This window comes from Notamacropus eugenii, chromosome 6 (genome assembly GCF_028372415.1).
Source record: "Notamacropus eugenii isolate mMacEug1 chromosome 6, mMacEug1.pri_v2, whole genome shotgun sequence".
Classification (NCBI taxonomy): Eukaryota; Metazoa; Chordata; class Mammalia; order Diprotodontia; family Macropodidae; genus Notamacropus; species Notamacropus eugenii.
Window position 1 is genome coordinate 214,389,885 of NC_092877.1, and position 20,005 is coordinate 214,409,889.

Genomic DNA, 20,005 nt, shown 5'->3' on the forward strand with positions numbered 1-20,005 from the left:
TCTGGTCTACTTACCTCAAAATCATAGTGCCTTCATACCACCAAGAATTCCCACCTTGATATTTATCTTATTCTTTCATACCACCAATTGTGCATGTGTGGGGGTAGGGGGTGGGTGTGCTATAGCATAGCATAGTGGAAAGTACATTCAAATAAGGGTCGAGTAGTTGGGTTAGAGTTTTACTTTTGCAACTTATTGGTTAAATCACTTAATGTCAATGAGCCTTGATCTTCCCATTGGCAAAATGAAAGTAACACTCTCTATGATGCCTATTTTACAGAGTTGTTAAGAGGATCAAAGAAATGTTTGACAATGGTAAACCAGTATAATAATTAAATACAAAAATAATTACAAAATAGTTACCAGGCCTACATATTGAAAGCAAATGGAAAGAATCTTTAATATCTTGAATATTTAATTTTTCAATTAAAAAAGCTTCGTGGAAAAATTCAAGTCACTTAACCTTCCTGAGAGAGTTTGCTCATCTTTAAAATGGAGAAGACAATATTTATAATACTTTCCCTTACAGGGATAGTGTTAAGTGCTCATGAGATGGTGCATAAAAAGCACCCTACAAAATTTAATATATCATATAAATAAAACTAATTCGTAATACTTATCAATTTTTACTTTTATAAATAATTTTGGCTGAATTGCCAAAAATTCCCAAGGGAAGGATATTTGAATGAGTAAGTATTTATTTATGTAAAAATTGTATGGTTTCACCAGTGGGTATAAAATTGGTGGGTATTTAGCACAAGAGTAGTACCATCTGCTAGAGTGATTCATTTGGCAAAAAGACTGCTGGTGTTTATAGTATCTAACTCCTACTCTAGGCAACTGTGATTTAACGGCATTGCCAAACCTCTAATAGTGTAAAGCTCACAAAGCTAGCTTACTACAAAATATACTTGTCCTTATAATAGACTCACATTAAATATATTGATCAGGTAATACAATGAAACTCTTACAGATGCAATCAGTAATTCCAAAGAGGCTTTAAGGAAGGACATTCTCGTAACAATATAGGACAATATGAGAAACAAAAATCTTTGCCTGTTTGAATTAGCTGAATCAAATTATTTTTATATAGTCTGCATCTCACATCAACATATCCTTCCTTTCAAATTTGGTGGCAAAAATGAAGAATCATATCCACAAAACGGGAGTTTCAATAGCGGCTTGTCTTTCCTAGGCATACACAATTAAGTTATGACTGTGGAAAATTCCTTGTGTTGGTTAGAAGCACTGTGAGAGACACTGCTCTCTCAAAGCCTAAAGAAGTTATCTTCTCAATGACCATAAAATTAAATGCAAATCCTGGCCATTCATTCCAAGAAAAAGTATTGCCTTTCATGAGAAACACTATGCAATAGATTGTGACTAAAATGAACAAAAATCCAACCTTGCTACTGGAGGAAAAATACTTTAGAGCCTGTATTCTACTATATATGAGTTAATAGTGTCAAGTTCATAAACAAAGGACAGTACAATATTATTTCAATTTTTGAATAACATGCTACTTAAACAGTAAGTTTAAAAGAAAAGGTTATTATGACAGTTCTGCTCTTAGTACATGTAGTGATAAGTGATGCATTTCTAAAACTAATATGGGAAGTCTATAACATTGGTGTAATACCTATCCTGTGAAAACAGTATCAACATCACCTTCTGTGTATATTTTAAAGAAGGCCTTAACACAATTCAAAAACAAGAATAACACTGTCTAAATTAAACATTCAATTAAATGAATAATTCAAATAAGTATTCTATCCCAGTCAAGTCACATCTTAAGTACCATGTCATTTCTGGGTACCATATTTTTTAGGAAGGATGAACTGGTCAAATAATGACCTTGAAATCATGTCATATGACAAACAGCCAAAGCAAACAGAAATATTTAGCCAGGAGAAGAGAAGGCATGGCAGTGCCATGATAACTATCTTCAAGCAGAATGAAAATGAATTTTTTTTTCTGCTTAGTCCTAGAGAAAAGAAGTACAGACAATATTGGATACTGTAGTAGCAGATTTCAGCTCAATACAAGGAAGAATTTCCTGACATTTACAGCTCCAAAAATGTAACAAGCTGTCTTAGCAGATTGATTTTACTAGGCCTGGAAGACCCAGTTTCAAATTCTTTCTTTGATATTTGTGAGCTTTGTGGAAAAATTCAAGTCACTTAACCTTCCTGAGGAGTTTTCTCATCTTTAAAATAGAGACAATTTTTTTAATGCCTTCCCTTACAGAGATACTGTTAAGTGCTCATGAGATGATGCATAAAAAGCACCCTACAAAATTTAAAATACCATATAAATAAAACTAATTGCTATTATTTATCAAGTTCTACTGACACATTCTTAGATAATAATATCTTTGACAGCATAGTGTTAGACCTCCAACTGATTCACAACAAGACACTGATTAATTCAATTCAACAAAATTCATTGAACACTTGCTCTGTGCTTTTAAGTGTACAAGTGCATCATAGATCTAATAAATGATTGTTGAATTTAATTCATGATACGGTCATAGGTTTCGAAAAGCTTACAACCTAGAACACTAGTAAAGTCAACATGAGGTGACCTCTTCTAAACAGACACGGTATTTTGGACTTGTCTCATCACAGTTCTAGATATATACATATTTTTCCTTACTAAATTGCAAACTCTTTGAGATCAAAAACTATGTTTTATTTCTCTTTGTATGAACTAAGGTGCCTAGTCCTGTGTCTTCTTGAATACATAAACATTCAGTAATTCCTATTACATAAATATACATAGACTATATTGTTTTTTATCTCTTTATCAAGTGGTATAGCTTCTGGATCTATTCATTCTTTATCCATCCCCACCACATTCTAAGAATTTCCTTTCCTCCTTCATTACTGCATAGCTCAATTTCAATCCCTAAATGGGCTAATGAGGGAAGAAAGTGAGGAGAGTGCAAATAAGTTGAGCAAAGAAAGGATAAGGTAGTATTGCCAAAAGAAATCCTTGGGTTTCTAATAAATGGTAATATAGTGGAAAGGGCAGCTTGCAGTGGTACAGTGCATAGAGAATCAGGAGGACTTGAGTTCAAATTTGGCCTCAGACGCTTGCTAGCTGCATTAACCTGGGCAACTCACTTAACCCTGTTTGTCACTTAACACGTTTCCTCATGTGTAAAATGTACTGGAGAAGGAAATGGCAAGTCACTCCAGTTTCGTTTAAATCTTTATTTCTAGTTTATAGTTCCTTCCTGACCTCCTAATCCAAACTTTGTCTAATGCTGTTTCCATTTGTTTCTTTGTTTTTTGCTTTTATTTTTTCTTTGGCTCCTCTTAGGCTGGTAGGGATGAAATTTTCCTAACTAAATTCTTTCTCATTCTCAGTATGAGAATGAGCCCACACAACTCCTACTAAAATGACCACAAAGAGAAGGTTAGGATGAATTTTGATCAACTCATCAGAGTCACATCTAGACAGATTCTCACTAGGGAACAGGCTACTGCCCAGCATGAGACTAACAATGTTGTCAATAGAGAATCAGTTATTGTAGTTAAGCAGTTGGCTACCACTGTGAAATGGGCAATTATTTCCTTGCATTAATTTAATTAGGGCAGCTAGGTGGTATAATTGATATAGTGCTGGGCCTGGAGTCAGGAAGTCTTATTTTCCTGAGTTCAAATCTGGCCTCATTTACTAGCTGTATGACCTTAGGCAAGTTGATTAACCCTGATTGCCTCAGTTGCTCATCTGTAAGATGAGATAGAGCAGAAAATATTCCTCCTTCCACTTTTCTCAAAGTATCGAGGTCTGGGGCATCAACTGCCTTAGCTATACTCTACTTCAGTTTCCTCCTCACAGGAACAGGAAGCTGTAAATGACAAGCAACTGGCTGATTCCAGTATCTTTTCCAAGAAAATCCCAAATGGAGTCATAAAGAGCTGGACATGATTGCAAAGCAACCACCACCACCACGACCAATTTAATGGATTTCCTGGATTGTTCTATAAACCCCAGAAAATCTTTCTTTCTTTCTTTTTTATGAACATTGGACTTTTATTTAATCACTTCTGCATTTACAGCTGGAACTCTGGGAATTCAAAATTAACATCTTTGCCTGTCAGCTTCTTATAAACGCCAGAAAACGTTTCTACCTTGTGCTCCATATTGTTCTGCTGTGCCTTATCCAAATGGGCCTTTATGAGTCTGCTGCCACCTAGTTTCACACGGATTCTCTTGCCAACAATTTCACTTGGAAAGACAAGGTCTTCAAGGATAGCATCATGTACAGCAGTTAGAGTACAGCTCCTGGGACGCTTTTGCTTATTTTTTTATGGCTTTTTCTTGTTGGCTTAGGAAGAATTCTCCTCAGAGCAATAAAGACCACATGTTTGCCACTGAATTTTTTCTCCAATTCACGAACCAGTCGTACTTGGATCTTCTGAAAAGATTTTAGCTGAGGAACTGGAACAAAATTGAGGATAACTTTTCTGCCACCACCAACTTCAATTTCCTTAGCTGCTGTGATATTCAGTTCTCTTAACTGAGCCTTTAAATCAGAGTTCATCTCCAACTCCAATAAAGCCTGTGAAATGCCAGACTCGAACTCGCGTGGCTTATCGCCATTGGACTTCACGATCTTGGCGCTGGAGCTGAACATGGCACCGCCTCGATGAGTGCCAGCCTAGGAAGAGGGAGAGCTCTCACCAGAGCACTACAAATCTTGTCTTCAGGCAGAAGGACCAACCCCAGAAAATCTTAAGTATTAGCTGCAAAAACTACCATTTCCCAGTGTTGTACTTTTTCTGGTCCTTTATATTGTTTTAGGATACTTAATTCCTGACACCAATGCAAAGGAAAATTTTTACCCATCTGGGAGAGCAGGGAGAAAGCATGAGTTGGACACTCCCTAAATGACTGTAGGTGTTGTGTGACTGTTCTCTGATATGTTTCATTGTTCACTAGCTGTCAGTTCCAGTTTGTGATCAAGATGGATTTACATTTTTTTCTTAAGGTACATTTCTCCTTCTGGATGTCCTGTACTTAGTTCAAGAAATCCAAAAGTGAAGTAAGTCCCTATCTTTTCCTCTAAACTTACTTCTTTTCCTAATTGCTCTGTTTCTGGTGTTGGTAATACCAATGTAAGAGTCACCAAGGTTCATGACCAAAGAATACTTCTCAATTCTGTATTCTCCCTTATCTTCTATATTCCAATTAGTTTTCAAATTTTATTAATATTATTTCTACAATATGTCTCCTATTTTTCCCATTTCTCAATTTATGTGGCCACAATATTATCATACAATCTCCTCTTTTGAGCATCCAATGCTCTTCAAATTCTGTATCCAACTTATATTTCCCAAGTGATTTCTCATTACACCCTTCATATGCTCTTTTGTCAACTCCAACTCACATGCTTACTGTTCCCCATTCATGACATGCCATCCCATCCAGGCTTCCATACCTTGGCACAGGCTGCTTCTCATGCCTAGGATTTTCTCTCACCTAGACTTCCCCTTCTGGAATCTCTAAGTATCTTTAAGGAATATTTCAATTTTCATCTCCCATGAGGCACCTTTCTTGATCCCCATAGTTGCTGGTTCTCCCCTCCTCAGTTTTATAATTTTTATCTTGTATACACACACATACATATGCACATATATATATATTTATAATGTATTCATATGCATACAAATAATATCTGTTGTTTTCCTACAGTACAATGTAAATTTATTGAGAGCCAGTGCTGGTGTGTGTGTGTGTGTGTGTGTGTGTGTGTGTGTATTTGTATCCCCAGCAACTACCATAGAGTCTGACACATAATATACATTTATTAAATGTGGTTTCTTTTGAGTGGACTACAACTGAATTAATAAGGCACAAGGAAATTATGTACTTTTCAATTGTACAGAGTATTACTGGCAAGTTAGAAATATAACACAGAGCTTTAGGCTAGATATTATTAAAAGGTGATTTGCTCTTGGTCAGGAGGCACTGTCAGTGAATAAGGTATCAGTTTACATTTTCTCAGGAGTTTTGTATTATTTGAGGATATAAGTATTAGAGAGGAAACACAAGCAGAATACAACTGCAATGAAATTTTAAAAATCAATCTTACAATGCTTCTGAAAAATTCATAGGGAAATACCTCCCAGGAGGAGATGCTCATTCCAGTATATTATTCTGAAATCACATATGTAATTACAAACAGACGTAACCAAATTTAATGTTACAATGACATTTTATTCTATTAAACAAAAATCTCTTAAGTGATTGAAATACACAAGTATACATAAAACTGCTTCAAAACAGTTAATGGTCTTGCTGCAGAATATATTTAAACTAAAAAAATCTGAATAATCAAAGACTGAAAAGAATCTAAATGAATCTTTATCCATTCCAAAGTCCTTCCCATTTAGAGAAAACCTCACTACTGGATGCCATGCGTAAAGTCAACAAAAGACAGTGATTTCACACCATCATTCTGGAGCTAATTCCAGTGGTTCATGGTACATCATGTGGTCACATTTCCCTTCAGCACTATCTTATGTGCTGATCAAACTGTCCCCTGTTGTTCTTCAGTTCTATTGTCCATAGGGTGTCTTTCTCTCCTACTTTGTTTGACAGCCTTTTAGAAATTGGAAAACATGGTAATGATCCATTGACTCTTCTTCACTCTAAAACATTTATTATCTTATCTTTCCTCCAACTGTACAGAAAAGAAGATTTTAGGGATATATGTATATATGTATATATATATATATACATATATACATATATATTTCCCATATTACAAAACACATATGCCTATATACATACACTATACACAAATAAACGTATATATATATTTATACATAAACATATATAGACATAGATATGTATATAGATATACATTCATATAAACTCCTAAGGGATGTTAAAAGAAAGTGAGTCAAAAGAAAATCTAAGCAAGTTCTGGGAATTTCTATTTTCTAAACTAGTTTTCATTTCTATGGTGCTTTTGTCAAGCCATCATAAAGGAAGAGAACATCCCCTTTATCCCTCCTCCTACATTTCTATTTCTTTCTCAGAATTCCTTTATATGTATTCTAATGCCTTGCTAAAAATAAACCAAGCCAAACACCCACACCCCAACATTAGGAAGATAAAGATGCTCAGATGAAAGTCCAAAGACTTAGAAACAAAAAGCCTAATAAAGAAAGAGGAAAATAACCTTCAAATACAACATAATTTTCATTCCTCACATGCCTGTCTATCATTGAAGGCTTTCATTTTCATGCAGCTGAAATTAGCTCAAACAATATGAAATCATTTCTCTTTTTATTACGCTCAGGGACATTTTACTTGACATAATGAAGACCCATGAAGTTAATATAAGTTTTTTCTCCGTCTGCAAGTTAAGTCATAAAAACAGTGATGAGGAGAAGAAAAAGGTATATTATCTGACTTCCCTACTTGGAACTAACTTTCCTGTTATAAGGGCATTTCACTTTCCAAAAATGATATCAAACATCACAACTAAATAAGTCAATTCATAATATGCAGAATCAGACACTTCAGTTCTCTAATTATATTAGTTTTAGGCAAGGTACCAAGACAGTTAAACCACCAGACTGTGTATATTTATTGAAATGATTTAGTGCATATTTTATGACTTCATCAGTTAAGGATGTAAACTTGTTAATATTATCTAATATTTCAAACAGGCCCTGAAGAAATAATTTTACTTACTAAAAGCAGAAGCAGAACAATATCAGGGTGATCAAATGCACAGGCGATGTGCATTGGTGTCCAAAAGTCCTCATCCTGATGATTTACATTCACTCCTTGTTCGATTAGAATTTCTGTAGTGAAGGCATTATCGTAGCGAGCACACTGGGGTTGAGAGAGAAAAAATACGTTTTAAAATGTGAAAAAATGATAATAAATCATTTTCCAAATATTCAGCACTTGAAATTTCAGTCCCAAATCCCTAGAAGCTTTGAAAGAACACAATTTTCTATAGGCTTCCCAAAGAGAAAGGTGGTGCATGTGGCATCTTAAAAGGAAAACGGAGACTGTGAAAGTGGAGAAGGAGGAAAGTCAATAAATAGGAAAATGACAAATGGGAAACAAGGTAAGGTTGCCCAGTGTAAAGAAAAGAAGAATAATATTTGGTTTCAGGTGAATATAACAAGCACAATTTAGTGTTTAACACATGCAATGAACATTACTTTCACAAGCTATACTTTTGCCAACCAAGATTATTTATTTATTGTTCTTCACACATCACAATTCCATTTCTCATCTCTGTTTTTGGTCAGGCTGTCCCTAATGCTTGGAACATATTCTCCTCTTTTTTTCTCCAAATTTATTAATTTAGTTGTTTTCAGTTTTCAAAAATCACTTCCATAAGTTCCAAATTTTCTCCCCCTCCCTTCCTTCTCCATCCCTAAGATAGCATCTTATATGGGCTGTACACACATTCCTATTAAACACATTTTCACATTGGTCATGTTGCAGAGAAGAATTAAAATGAATGGGAGCAACCATGAGAAAAACAAAACATAGCAAAAGGGAAAATAGTCTGCTTCCTTTTGCGTTCTGTTTCCATAGTTCTTTCTCTAGATGTGGTTGGCATTTTGTATTATGAGTCCTTTGGAAATATTTTAGGTCCTTGCATTGCTGTGAAGAACTAAGTCTGTCAAAATCAGTCCTCACACACTGTGGCTGTTACTGTGTATAATGTTCTCCTGGTTCTGCTCACTTCACTCAGCGTCAGTTCATATAAGTCTTTCCAGGTTTTTCTGAAATCCATCTGTCTGTCATTTTTTTATAGCACAACAGTATTCCATTACATTCACATACCACAACTTGATCAGCCATTCCCCAATTGATGAACATCTTCTCAATTTCCAATATTTTGCCACAATGAAGAGGACTGCTATAAATATTTTTGTATATGTGGATCCTTTGCACATTTTTATGATCTTTTTGGGATACAGTCCTAGAAGCGATATTGCTGGGTCAAAGGATATGCACATTTTTGTAGCCCTTTGGGCATAGTTCCAAATTGCTGTCCAGAATGGTTGCATCAGCTCACAGCTCCACCAACAATGAATTAGTGTTCCAACTCTCCCACATCTTCTCTAACATTTATCATTTTCCTGTTTTGTCATGTTAACCAATCTGATAGGGAACACACTTTTTTCTTACTTCTGCCTTGTTGAATCCTAAGTTTCCTGTTTGGTCAGAATTAGTGCTGTCCCCTATATGAAGCTTTTCTTGATCCTTCCACTTACTAGTGCCTCTCCAGCACAGTGCCAACTAGTGCCTCTAACCCTAATCCAACATAAAGACAAATGCATTTACTAGGTAAATATTGCAAATTTACTTAGATGTGTGCAAGTTTTTGCCCTAATAGAATGTCAATTCCTTGTAGGTTGGCATATTTGAGGGTTGGTTTGATAAGTACCTAGCACGTAACACAATGTGTGACACATAGGAGACAGTCAGATCTTTTGATTAAGTGATCAATTGGAGAGTGGTTAGAGATAACAAATGTGAATATCTATCTCTATACCTCCAAATCTTATTGTCTGATTAGGGAAACTGAGAGTATAAAACATAATACTAAAAAGTTATCAACCAGTCGATAAGCATTTATTTATAATTTTATTAATTTATTTATTATTAAGTCCCTGCAAGCACTGTGTTAAATGCTTATACTAAGCATCATATAGCACACTCACTGTTGAGGTGCAAAACAAAGTATTGTATAAGCTCCATGCCAACCAATAATGAAATCAGGTAAAATTTCATAGAGGAGACAATGCTTGGATTGTGCATTAAAAAAGTGAGTTCAAAAGAGGACAAAAACCTATTCTAGATAAGTGAGACAGCACAAGTAAAGGTACAGGACTGGGAAAGCAAAGTAAGCATGCAGAGGAGAGAAAATCAATTTAATTAAATGAAAGACAGTCAGGTAGTAAAGTGGATAGAACATCTGGCCCAGAGTCAGGAAGACAAGTTCAAATCCAGCTTCAGACACTTAATAGCTGTGTATTCCTAGGCAAGTGACTTAACCCTATGTGTCTCAGTTCCCTCAGCTATATAACAGGTATGATAACATCATCTACAGCAATGGGTTGTTGTGAGGACCAAATGAGATACTTAGGTGCTTAGCATGATGCTTGGCACTTAATAAATGCTAATTCCCTTCCCTTTCTCTACCTATTATGTTCTGCAGAAAGACAAAAAATAAAAACAAAGAAAACAGGCCCTTACCGCAAGGAAATTATATTGCACTTGGAGGAGGTACAGATGGGGATGACATAAAGAAGTACATATGAAGTATATATAATTAATAAAATTATATAGTATATATATTATATTATATATATGTTTTATATCATATTTACAAGAGAGATACTGTGCAAAAATTGGAGACATCAGAAAAGATCTCATATTCAAGTTATCAAACAGCACATGAATTGTGTTTTGAAAAACATTAGAGATTCTTTGAGGCAGAAATGAAGAAAGCGTCCATTTTAGGAATAGAAGAACATTTCTGCAAAGGTACAATACAGGACAATCAAGTATCTGACCAAATAATATTTCCTTTTCCCTCTAGATGCACAATAAAGCCAGTTCTACCAATTTTTATTTGACTCTCTAAGGAAAAACTGTCAGCTATCCTTCTAGTTAGGTGAAACTTCTTTTTGTCTTCTGGTTTCATTTACAACAATAGATCAAGATTTAATTCAAGTCATTTCTTCTAGTAGCATGTCCAGTGTTCAGTCACAGGATGTTCGGATTTGCAACAGCCACAATAATGTCTTACGTGCTCTAAAAATCATTGTTTTGGTCTGTTCTGTCTCCCTTTATACCACCACTATTATAGGAAGAGATACAGAAAGATGGGCCTGAGGATTATTTTGGTTTTTTCTTTGTTTCACAGGTCAAAAAATTCAACATCAAGTGACCATCTTTTTGGTATGGAGCCTCCATGTACGTAGGTAGGCTGCTCCTAAGCAAGTAGGCATAGTCTGTCACCAAGACCATACTCAAGACCAATCCCACGTGGTAAAATCTGCCAAAGCATGTGCTCTACATACAAAAGAGTGGAATGAGAAAAATCACCTCAGAACATTGGGAAAAAGAAGTTTAAAAGAAATCTTGCCAGAGATGCAATTAAGCAAAACTATTCCAAGGATATTCAAGGATGAAACTCAAGGGAGGCCAGAAACCAAAGAAATGAAAGTATGTAAAACTTTGACTTCATTTTTTAAAAAAAATTAACATCAAGGAGAGTGGATCAACCTCATTGGGATATGTTACGCTGTACGAGGAAGTTGAAGTGACATTAAAGGAAATACCCTTCCTGCCCCAGAGCTCTCATCAACACCAGTCTGTCCTAAAAGCTGATACTTCAAACTGAAATATTAAAGGCTGAAAACTTTTGTTGTTTGTCCTTTGTTTTTGAAGAAGATCAGAAACCAGTAGACTAGGAAGTGGCCTTAAGCCTCCAGATTTTGTGAACAAGTTAGCACTGAAAAGAATTGAGAGCTGGCTAATCTTTATTTCTCAACTCCCTGTCTTTTTCCATTTCTACTCTATAAAGTTATCCATTAATGCAGTCAATGCAGATTGAAGTATACTTTAAAAAAAATATATTTTTCTTGGGTTGTTTTTTATTTTGGTCTGTGCTTTTTTGCACAACATGATTAATAAAGAAATGTGTTTTGCATGACTGTACATGTATAACCCATATAAAGTGGCTTGGGGCAGCTCGGTGGTGCAGTGGATAAAGCACCAGTGCAGGAGTCAGGAGGACCTGAGTTCAAATCTCACCTCAGATAATTGACACTCACTAGCTATGTGACTCTGGGCAAGTCACTTAACCCTTATTGCCTCATCCTGGGTCATCTCCAGTCATCCTGATGGATATCTAGTCACTGGATTCAGATGACTCTGGAGGAGAAGTGAGGCTGGTGACCTGCACAACCCTCCCTCACTCAAAACAAAGTCAAGGGCAAGTCATGTCATCATTTCTCTGATGGCATGGTCTTCTTCAACAACAAAGGATGAGCACACACATATAAATTGACTTACTATCTGAGGGACTGGGGAGAAGATGGAGGGGTAGAATTTGGGACTCAAAATTTTAAAAATTAATGTTAGAACTTTTATATGTCATTGGGAAAAAAGTAAAATATAAGAAATGAAAAAATAAAGTTACCAGTCAGGGCATGCATAAGTACAAAATTTTAATAGGAAGACCTTTGGTGACTTGTGCATTTCTAAATGAGGAAAATTAAAAGAAAAAGAAATGAAATTTTAAAAGAAAGATGACATAGCTTGCGATAAAGAATAATTCCCAATTAGAAGGATTATTTACCATTAGATTATGATATTTAAAAAGTGTAGGAGGGGAAACACTATTTTTGCTACTTCTCCCATTAAATTTAATGTGCATGTACTTTAAAACAGTGTATAACAGAATTTCACAATTTCTTCTACATTTTTGTGTTTTTGTTTTTTTTTTAAATATGGAAATATTGAAAGTTATTCATTAAGTTAACAAAAGAAAAACAAACAAATATTTAGAATTATGAGTTCCTCTTCCTTAAATAATAGCAAAATTACTTCTATCATTTTAAATATTTTACTATGTCTATAAAAACACAACAAAGAACAGTCTTTGAGAGCAAGTTAGATAACAAAAGGAAAGCCTTCTTTCCCTGTAGCTAGAATGCAGAAGAGAACATTCCACTTTTGACACAAGTATAACAATCACAAAAGAATAGAAAAAAATTAGTACTCAATTGATTCAACAGGCATGAAAGAGTCATCACAAAACATTCTCTCAATGCACAATATTCTCAAGTAGATAGTATTAATAGCAAGAAGTCAGGAAAAATATCAATAGATTTTTTTAGTCCTCCTAAATTATCTAACCATCTTTTATAATCACTAATTCAATTAAGTAACACAGAATTAAGAATCCCCTTTTCTTAGGATCTTAAACTTTTTTTTCTATATTATCATCAGCACCCTCACCAATCCTGCCCAATAGCATCCAGCTACTGCAATCTATTCACTACTATATTTCTTTCTTATTATATTGTAAGCACATGTCCATTTCATTTCAGCATCAATCGTTTTCATTAATAATGAATCACAAAAATTCCATCCAATAAATATTCCTTTTCAGAAATATATTTAATTTCTCCCATCCATAACCTATATTTATTGAGAGCACCTTACCAATCCCTAGGTTTTTTCTAAAATATTGTCCATGTCACCAGGCACCAAGTATAAGTATCTTGTTATAACAAATTCAGTAATTGTTCTCAGCTTTCACTATAGCCCTTGTAGATTTGATTGGAAATTTAAAATAAAGAAAATTATAGAAAGGAGAGGTTTTCATATTAAATGTATTATAGACTCACAGTTGACCTTACCTTTTTTCCTTTAAGATTTTGGGCACATGGCCAAACTATAAAACTGTGTATACTCTTTGATCTACTAATAACACCACTAAAGAGATTAAAAAAAGGGGAAAAGAACCTATATGTACAAATATACTTACAGTAGCCCTTTTTGTAGTGGACAAGAATTGGAAACTGAGGGGATGCCCATCAGTTGTGGAATGGCTGAATAAGTGTGGCATATGAATATGATAGAATACTGTTGTTTCATAAGAAATGATGACCAGATGAACTTCAGAAAAACCTGAGAAGTCGTGCATGAACTAATGCTGAGTGAAGTGAGCAGAACCAGGAGAACGTTGCACAGAGTAACATCAACATTGTATGATGATCAACTTTGATGGACTTAGCTGTTCTGAGCAACACAATGATCTAAGATAATTCCAAAAGACTCACGATGGGAAATGCTATCCATATCTAGAGAAAGAACTATGGAGATAGAAGCATATTATTTTTTTTCTTTTATTTTTTTTCTCATGGTTTTTCCCCTTGGTTCTAATTCTTCTTTTCAACACAACTAATGTGGAAATATGTTTAATATGATTTTACACATATGGGTTATATTAGATTGCATGCAGTCTTGGGGAGGGGAGAAGGGAAGGAGGGGGAGAAAACTTAAAACTCAAAATCTTAAAAAAATTAATGTTGCAAACCAAAAATAAATAAATATTTAAAAAAATAAAGATGTGGGGCACTTAAAAGAAAGAAAATCTTTCCTAGCTATTTTGTTTAGAATAGTGATTTCATCATGTAGGGCACTGACTGCCTGTACAGGGACTCACGCCACCAGTGCTGATCATGAGGGTAGATGTAACTTGTACGCTTATAGAGTTGCTTGGCATCCTGAATTATTAAATGACTTGCCCATAAATTATATAGCTATTATGTGTCAGAGGAAGGAGTTAAATCCAGGTCTTTCTGATCTGAAGGCAACCCTTGTATTCATTTTGCCATGTTGCTTCTTATACCTAATTTATCATCTGATAATCTTTTGCATAGCATACATGAGTTCAGGAATAATGGAAGAGTAGAGTTGGAAAAGATCACAAAGTTAATTTCATCTAGCTAAAATTTTACAAGTAATTTCATCTGATCTAAATTTGCCCAGCATTGTTGTGCAGCATCATTGAAAACACATGATTCAGGGTTCTTTTGAAACCCATCAGTGGTGATAAATCCAATATTAACAAGGTAGCCTATTCCAATTTTTGATGGCTTTGGTTGTTAGAATTTTTTTTCTTATATCAAACCCAAATCTTCCTCTCTTCAACTTCTACTACTTGGTCCTAGATCTGCCTTATGGATTTAAATAAAACACATTCAAATACTCTTCCACAACATTTCTATCCATTATTTGATCTTCTTTGTCTTAGTATAGTTTTTACTGGGTCTTTGTTTTTTCCTTAGTATGTCACATTTCTTAAGTGATAGCATTGAATAAAAAGATTATTATGAACATATAATCTTTATGTAATAAGATGTCATTGCCAGTCTGACATGATGGTATACTCCTGTAATCCACTGAGGAGGCTGAGGATGATGGATCACTCATGCTAGGGAGTTCCGAGCAGCAGTGAGCTAAACTGATTAGATATCTTCACTAAATTCGGCAACAATATGAAGAGTGCCTGAGACCAGACCACCAGACTGTCTAAGGAGGGGTCAACTAGCCCAGGTGAGAAAAAGCTCCAATGCTGATAATCAGTGGGATTGAGCTATGAAGGCCAAAACTCTTCTAACCAATGTGTGAGAGGGAGAACCAGTCTCAAAAACAAACAAAAATAGCATATTCTATTACTAAAAACATGCACAATATTGTAAGATTTAATTACAAGTTATTTGTTGAAGGATAGTCTATGACCAGGGAAAGAGCTAATTCTCCCAGTACCTCTGCCTCATTAATTTGGCATTTTAATGGAGTCCCTCCCAATCATTTCCATTTCAGAACACAACTTAAATTTCTCATAGCTTGAATGATACAATACAAAGGAAAAATATGGTTATCTCTAAGAGCCAGAACAGTCCAGTGACCAAAATAAGCAGCTTTGGGTGATGGAATTTCTTTTACTATTGGAAACCTTAATGTTTACTGACTCATCACATTTGGCTTACATAGCAGAGGAGTTAAAGTTATCTCACATTATTTACAACATTCTCAGCTTTTCTATTAATAGAAAATAGTTTATTTTCAAAATTCACTCTTAGGAGCTTTAAACTTATTTTTCATCTCTTTGATCAAGAATTATTTAGTTAGGGGAGTTTGATGTGATTTTTCTTTATTTCTCTCTTAATTATGAATTTATTCATGGATACTGTTATGAAATGTTATGAGACTTTAATATTTTGTTTAAGGATATACCCTGAGAACTAAACATAGCAACTTCTGGAAACTGGCAGTGCTGCAGTACAAGTGGTTTCAAAAATCCCATGTGTATACACACATATACATTCATATATACATACAAAGCTGATTGATACATTATGACAGACTAATGCTGAAGGCACAGCATTGATCTAACCAAGTACAGAGAATATTGCTGCTCATAATGCAAGGATGAGATAGGAATTATCATCTATAAGCCTATGAGCAAAATGTACCATAACCTAGTCTTAGCATCTGCCTTGCTACTGAATCCAAAAGTCCTCCAGGATTTACTACTTGCCCTGTTGCTTTACCCTTATGACTTTCAGGCATAGTTAACCATTTCTCAATCAATGTGCATCTATTTTATTTCCAGTTCTTTGCTGCTACAAACAGTATTTCTATAAATACTTGAGGGTATATAATGTTTTACTTTTTGTTAGTGAGATTCTTAGGGTTATATTTCTAGGAGTCACATGTCTACGTCACAGGAAGTGGACTTTTTAGCTTTGGAAAGTCAGTTTAGTCAGCCAACAATCATTTATTAAGTACATACATTTCAAGCATAATGCTAGATGTTGGGGATACAAAAAAAGGCAAAACAAAACAAAATTTACTCTCAATGAGTTGAGAGTCAGATGATGAAGAGAGCATGCAAAAATACGCATACATAAAATATATACAGGATAAAAATTTGGAAAGCATAATTTAAATTGTTTTCAAAAATTCACCAATACCTCATTAACATTCCTGTCTTTACAGGAGCTCTCAAACATTCCCACCATCCATTACCTTTGCCAATTGCCTGGATTCTGAATACTAACTTTCCAGGATTGTTCAGGTGTATATTTCTCATATTATTATTGATTTGGGACATTTTTCCATATGATTATTAATAGTTATTTGTTCCTTTTCTTGGACCATTTTTTTTGGGGGGAAATAGCTTTCTGTTTGTTATCTATATATCTTGCATTCTAAACTCTTATCTTGCCCAGTATGGTTGATACAAGCATCTCCCTTCCCCCTACTCCCACCATTGACTATTTTTCTTCTTTGTTTAGATGTACTAATTTTGCTTCTGTATTTTTTCAATTTTGGACAATGAAAATTTCCTATTTTCTCTTTTATAATTTCCTTTATCTCTTGTTTATTGTTGTTGTTTTAGAATTCATCTCCTACCCATAGCTATGAAAGGTTAATGATCCAGTACACTTCCATTTATGGTCATATATAATCCTTAATATTCAGGTCACATATACATTTTGAATTTTTTATGGATTATAGTGCAAGCTGTTGGTCTAAGCCTTATTTCTGTCAGATTACTTTTCAACTTCCTCAGAAGTTTTATCAAATGGGAGTTCTTTTCTAGGTAATATTCACTTTTGGGTTTATAAGTACTGATACTGAGCTCCATTATGTGGTATTTTCCCTTGTCCAGCTTGTTCCATTCATTTATTTTCTGATGAGGGTAAGAGAAGCAGGGTTATTCTTGCAAACAGGAAATATCTCAGTTTTCTCTTTATTACTCCAGCACTTAGCAGAGTGCTTGGCACAGAGCAAGTGCTTCACAAATGGTATGACTTTCATTTACTTAAATGAATGAACCAGTGCCAGACAGATATTTTTTAGATTTATACAAATATCTTCAGTTTGAGGCTTCCAGCAGTTACTGGTAATATACCCTTGGGGAAGAAAAATTCTACATCTCTTCTTAGTTTGTAAAGTGAGGACCTTAGACTAAATCAGTCCTTCTCAAAGTTTTTTTGTTCTCAGGATCCTTTTTCGCTATTAAAAATTATTGGGGATGCCAAAGAGCTTTTGTTCATTTCGGTTATATAGAGGTAGGTATGAGCTTGAGCCAGATTCTACTGGCTCAGAAAAGAATCAATTTTTAAATTTTCCTTTTTTTAGAATTTATATCTTGGAAATTGACTAATGCTACTAATTAGGACTTGATTTATGGTTTTTAAAATTATCTAAACTTAAGAAATTATAGAGAAAATATTAATCATGCAGATTAAACTTAAACATGTGGCATGCATACTTTGAAAGGATTCTCTTGGAGAGATAGATGTTGACTATTTATCAGCACACCCCTGGTTATATCTATTAATATTTATCAAACTAGAAATTAAAACCAGTAATTAAAAAAAATCTTTTAAAACAACTATGTTAACATAAATAATCTGTTGAAAAATAACTATTTTCCAAAGAAAAAAATGTGAGAAAATTGTCATTACTTTATTTTTGCAATTCTTTTTAATATCTGGTTTCATAGAAGAAAGCTTCATTCTCACATGGAATTTTGCATTTAGTCTATTGTGATATGTTATTTTGGTTGAAGCACATGAAGAAAATCTAGCCTTAGACAAATATGTATTTGGAAAAGCAAAGGTTATTTTAATACACAAATAACATCTTAGTATTATTATGAAAATAATTTTGACCTTGTAACACCTACAACCTCTTGTAGATTTGAAGGTGTTCTCAAACCACACTTTGAGAATTTGGACTAGATCGCCAAAGAGCATTGGAATTTGAAAGGTCCGTATGGGTCTGTGCTAGGATACTACATTTGCTCTATGAGGCTAGTAAATGAATTAAGAAAAAAAAAACTATTAACTACCTTCTAAATTGAATGATCATTTGATAAATTCATTGTACTCAATGATAAATTTTTTTTTTCATTCCTAGAAGTAGCCCTCTTTAGCTCACGGCTGCCTTTCCCAAGAAGCCTTCTCTTATCCCTCAACCTCTTAGTACTCCTTCTGTCCTCATGAACTTGGATTTGATTATCTATGTATACACTGTATCCCCAGGAGAATATAAGTTGTTTGAGGGCAAACACTACTTGACTTGCATGTCTTCACATCCCTAAAGCCTAGCACAATGATTTGGATACAGTAAGCCTTTAATATATATTTGTCAAATTTTCTTCATTTTAACACTTTAAAAATTGTTCACAAATATAAGAAATAATCCTTCTACACAAAACTATGTAACAAGGCTCAAGCTCAAGAAACACCCCAACTAACAGAGTAGTCCTTTTAATAAGTGTTGTTTTAACAAAAGCACAAAAAACTACTTAAAATTTTAAAAGAATCATGTTTCCTGTGAGTGCTTGCATAAAGGATAATTTAGCAGCTACAATTCTCCTAGTTCACTAATTACTATTCCTTTGGACGTGTCTAGCTTAATCTGTTGGAGTTATAGAAAAATGATTGGGCTAATATTTTTAATTCATTTATTTATTCATTCATCAAGCATTTATTAAGCACCTATCAGATACAAGGCATTGTGCTCAGCCCTGCAGGTAAAAAGTCAAAAGAAGAAATTGTATGTAATGTGAAGTAACTTACACTCTACTGCATCCACTGAATTCAAATGTCATTGCACTTTTCAAATTTCCTTCTGCCAAATTATAAGGATGAGTTATCCACTAGTTTCTTTAGGAGATATTTTTGTAGCATTCATATTTGACTTTTAAAACATTTTTTAAAACCTTCACTTGTAACACATTTTCAAAAATGTATTATTACAGAATATACAGATGTACTGCTATTGCTAATTGGCATTTAAACTTTAAGCAAGTTCCATAGCACACAAAAAAAATGTATCAAGATATTTCTCACAAACTTTCTAATTAGGGTGCCAATCTGCCTCTAGTATGCCCATATCTATACCTGTATTTATCTAAATTTCTTTACGCACCCATCTATATGTATGTCTATACATTATAGATAGAGGTAGCTCAAGAGATAGATACAGACTAGATACAGAGAAAGAGAAAGACAGATATCTACAGACAAAGATTTGGAATGGAGTAGCACAGTACAATTCACTATTGTTATTTATTATTTCTGAGTAACTAAGTAGCACAGTAAATAGTGAGGCTTGTAAACAACTAAACAATGACAACAAAATTTGTTGATTTTATTACTCTGATGGTGACAATGAGATTAGTCCATTAATTTTGGTTTAAACAATTCACATTCATCCTAAAGATGGATAGTATAAGAAAAGTCTGTTTTCTGGTCACAACGAGACACACCCTTGATTGGATAAAGAAAATATCTAATCCTTTACATTATTAAAATTTAAAAAAAATTGGAATTTGATGAAATACCTCCAAATTCCTTAGGATCTATTGGGTTCTATAGAAATTAGAGACTTCTGTACTAGTTTT

At 34.2% G+C, this 20,005-nt stretch overlaps 1 protein-coding gene and 1 pseudogene across 1 annotated transcript in view; both read right to left on the minus strand.

Annotated features, from left to right (window-relative positions):
• MYO16 (myosin XVI) overlaps positions 1-20,005 on the minus strand; it is an 884,880-nt gene that overhangs the window by 549,744 nt on the left and 315,131 nt on the right. The window contains exon 6 of the mRNA XM_072621988.1: positions 7,717-7,860. Within this exon, the coding sequence (XP_072478089.1) occupies positions 7,717-7,860 (144 nt within the window). The remainder of the gene's footprint in view (positions 1-7,716; positions 7,861-20,005) is intronic.
• On the minus strand, positions 4,022-4,653 carry LOC140511225 (small ribosomal subunit protein eS7-like; annotated as a pseudogene).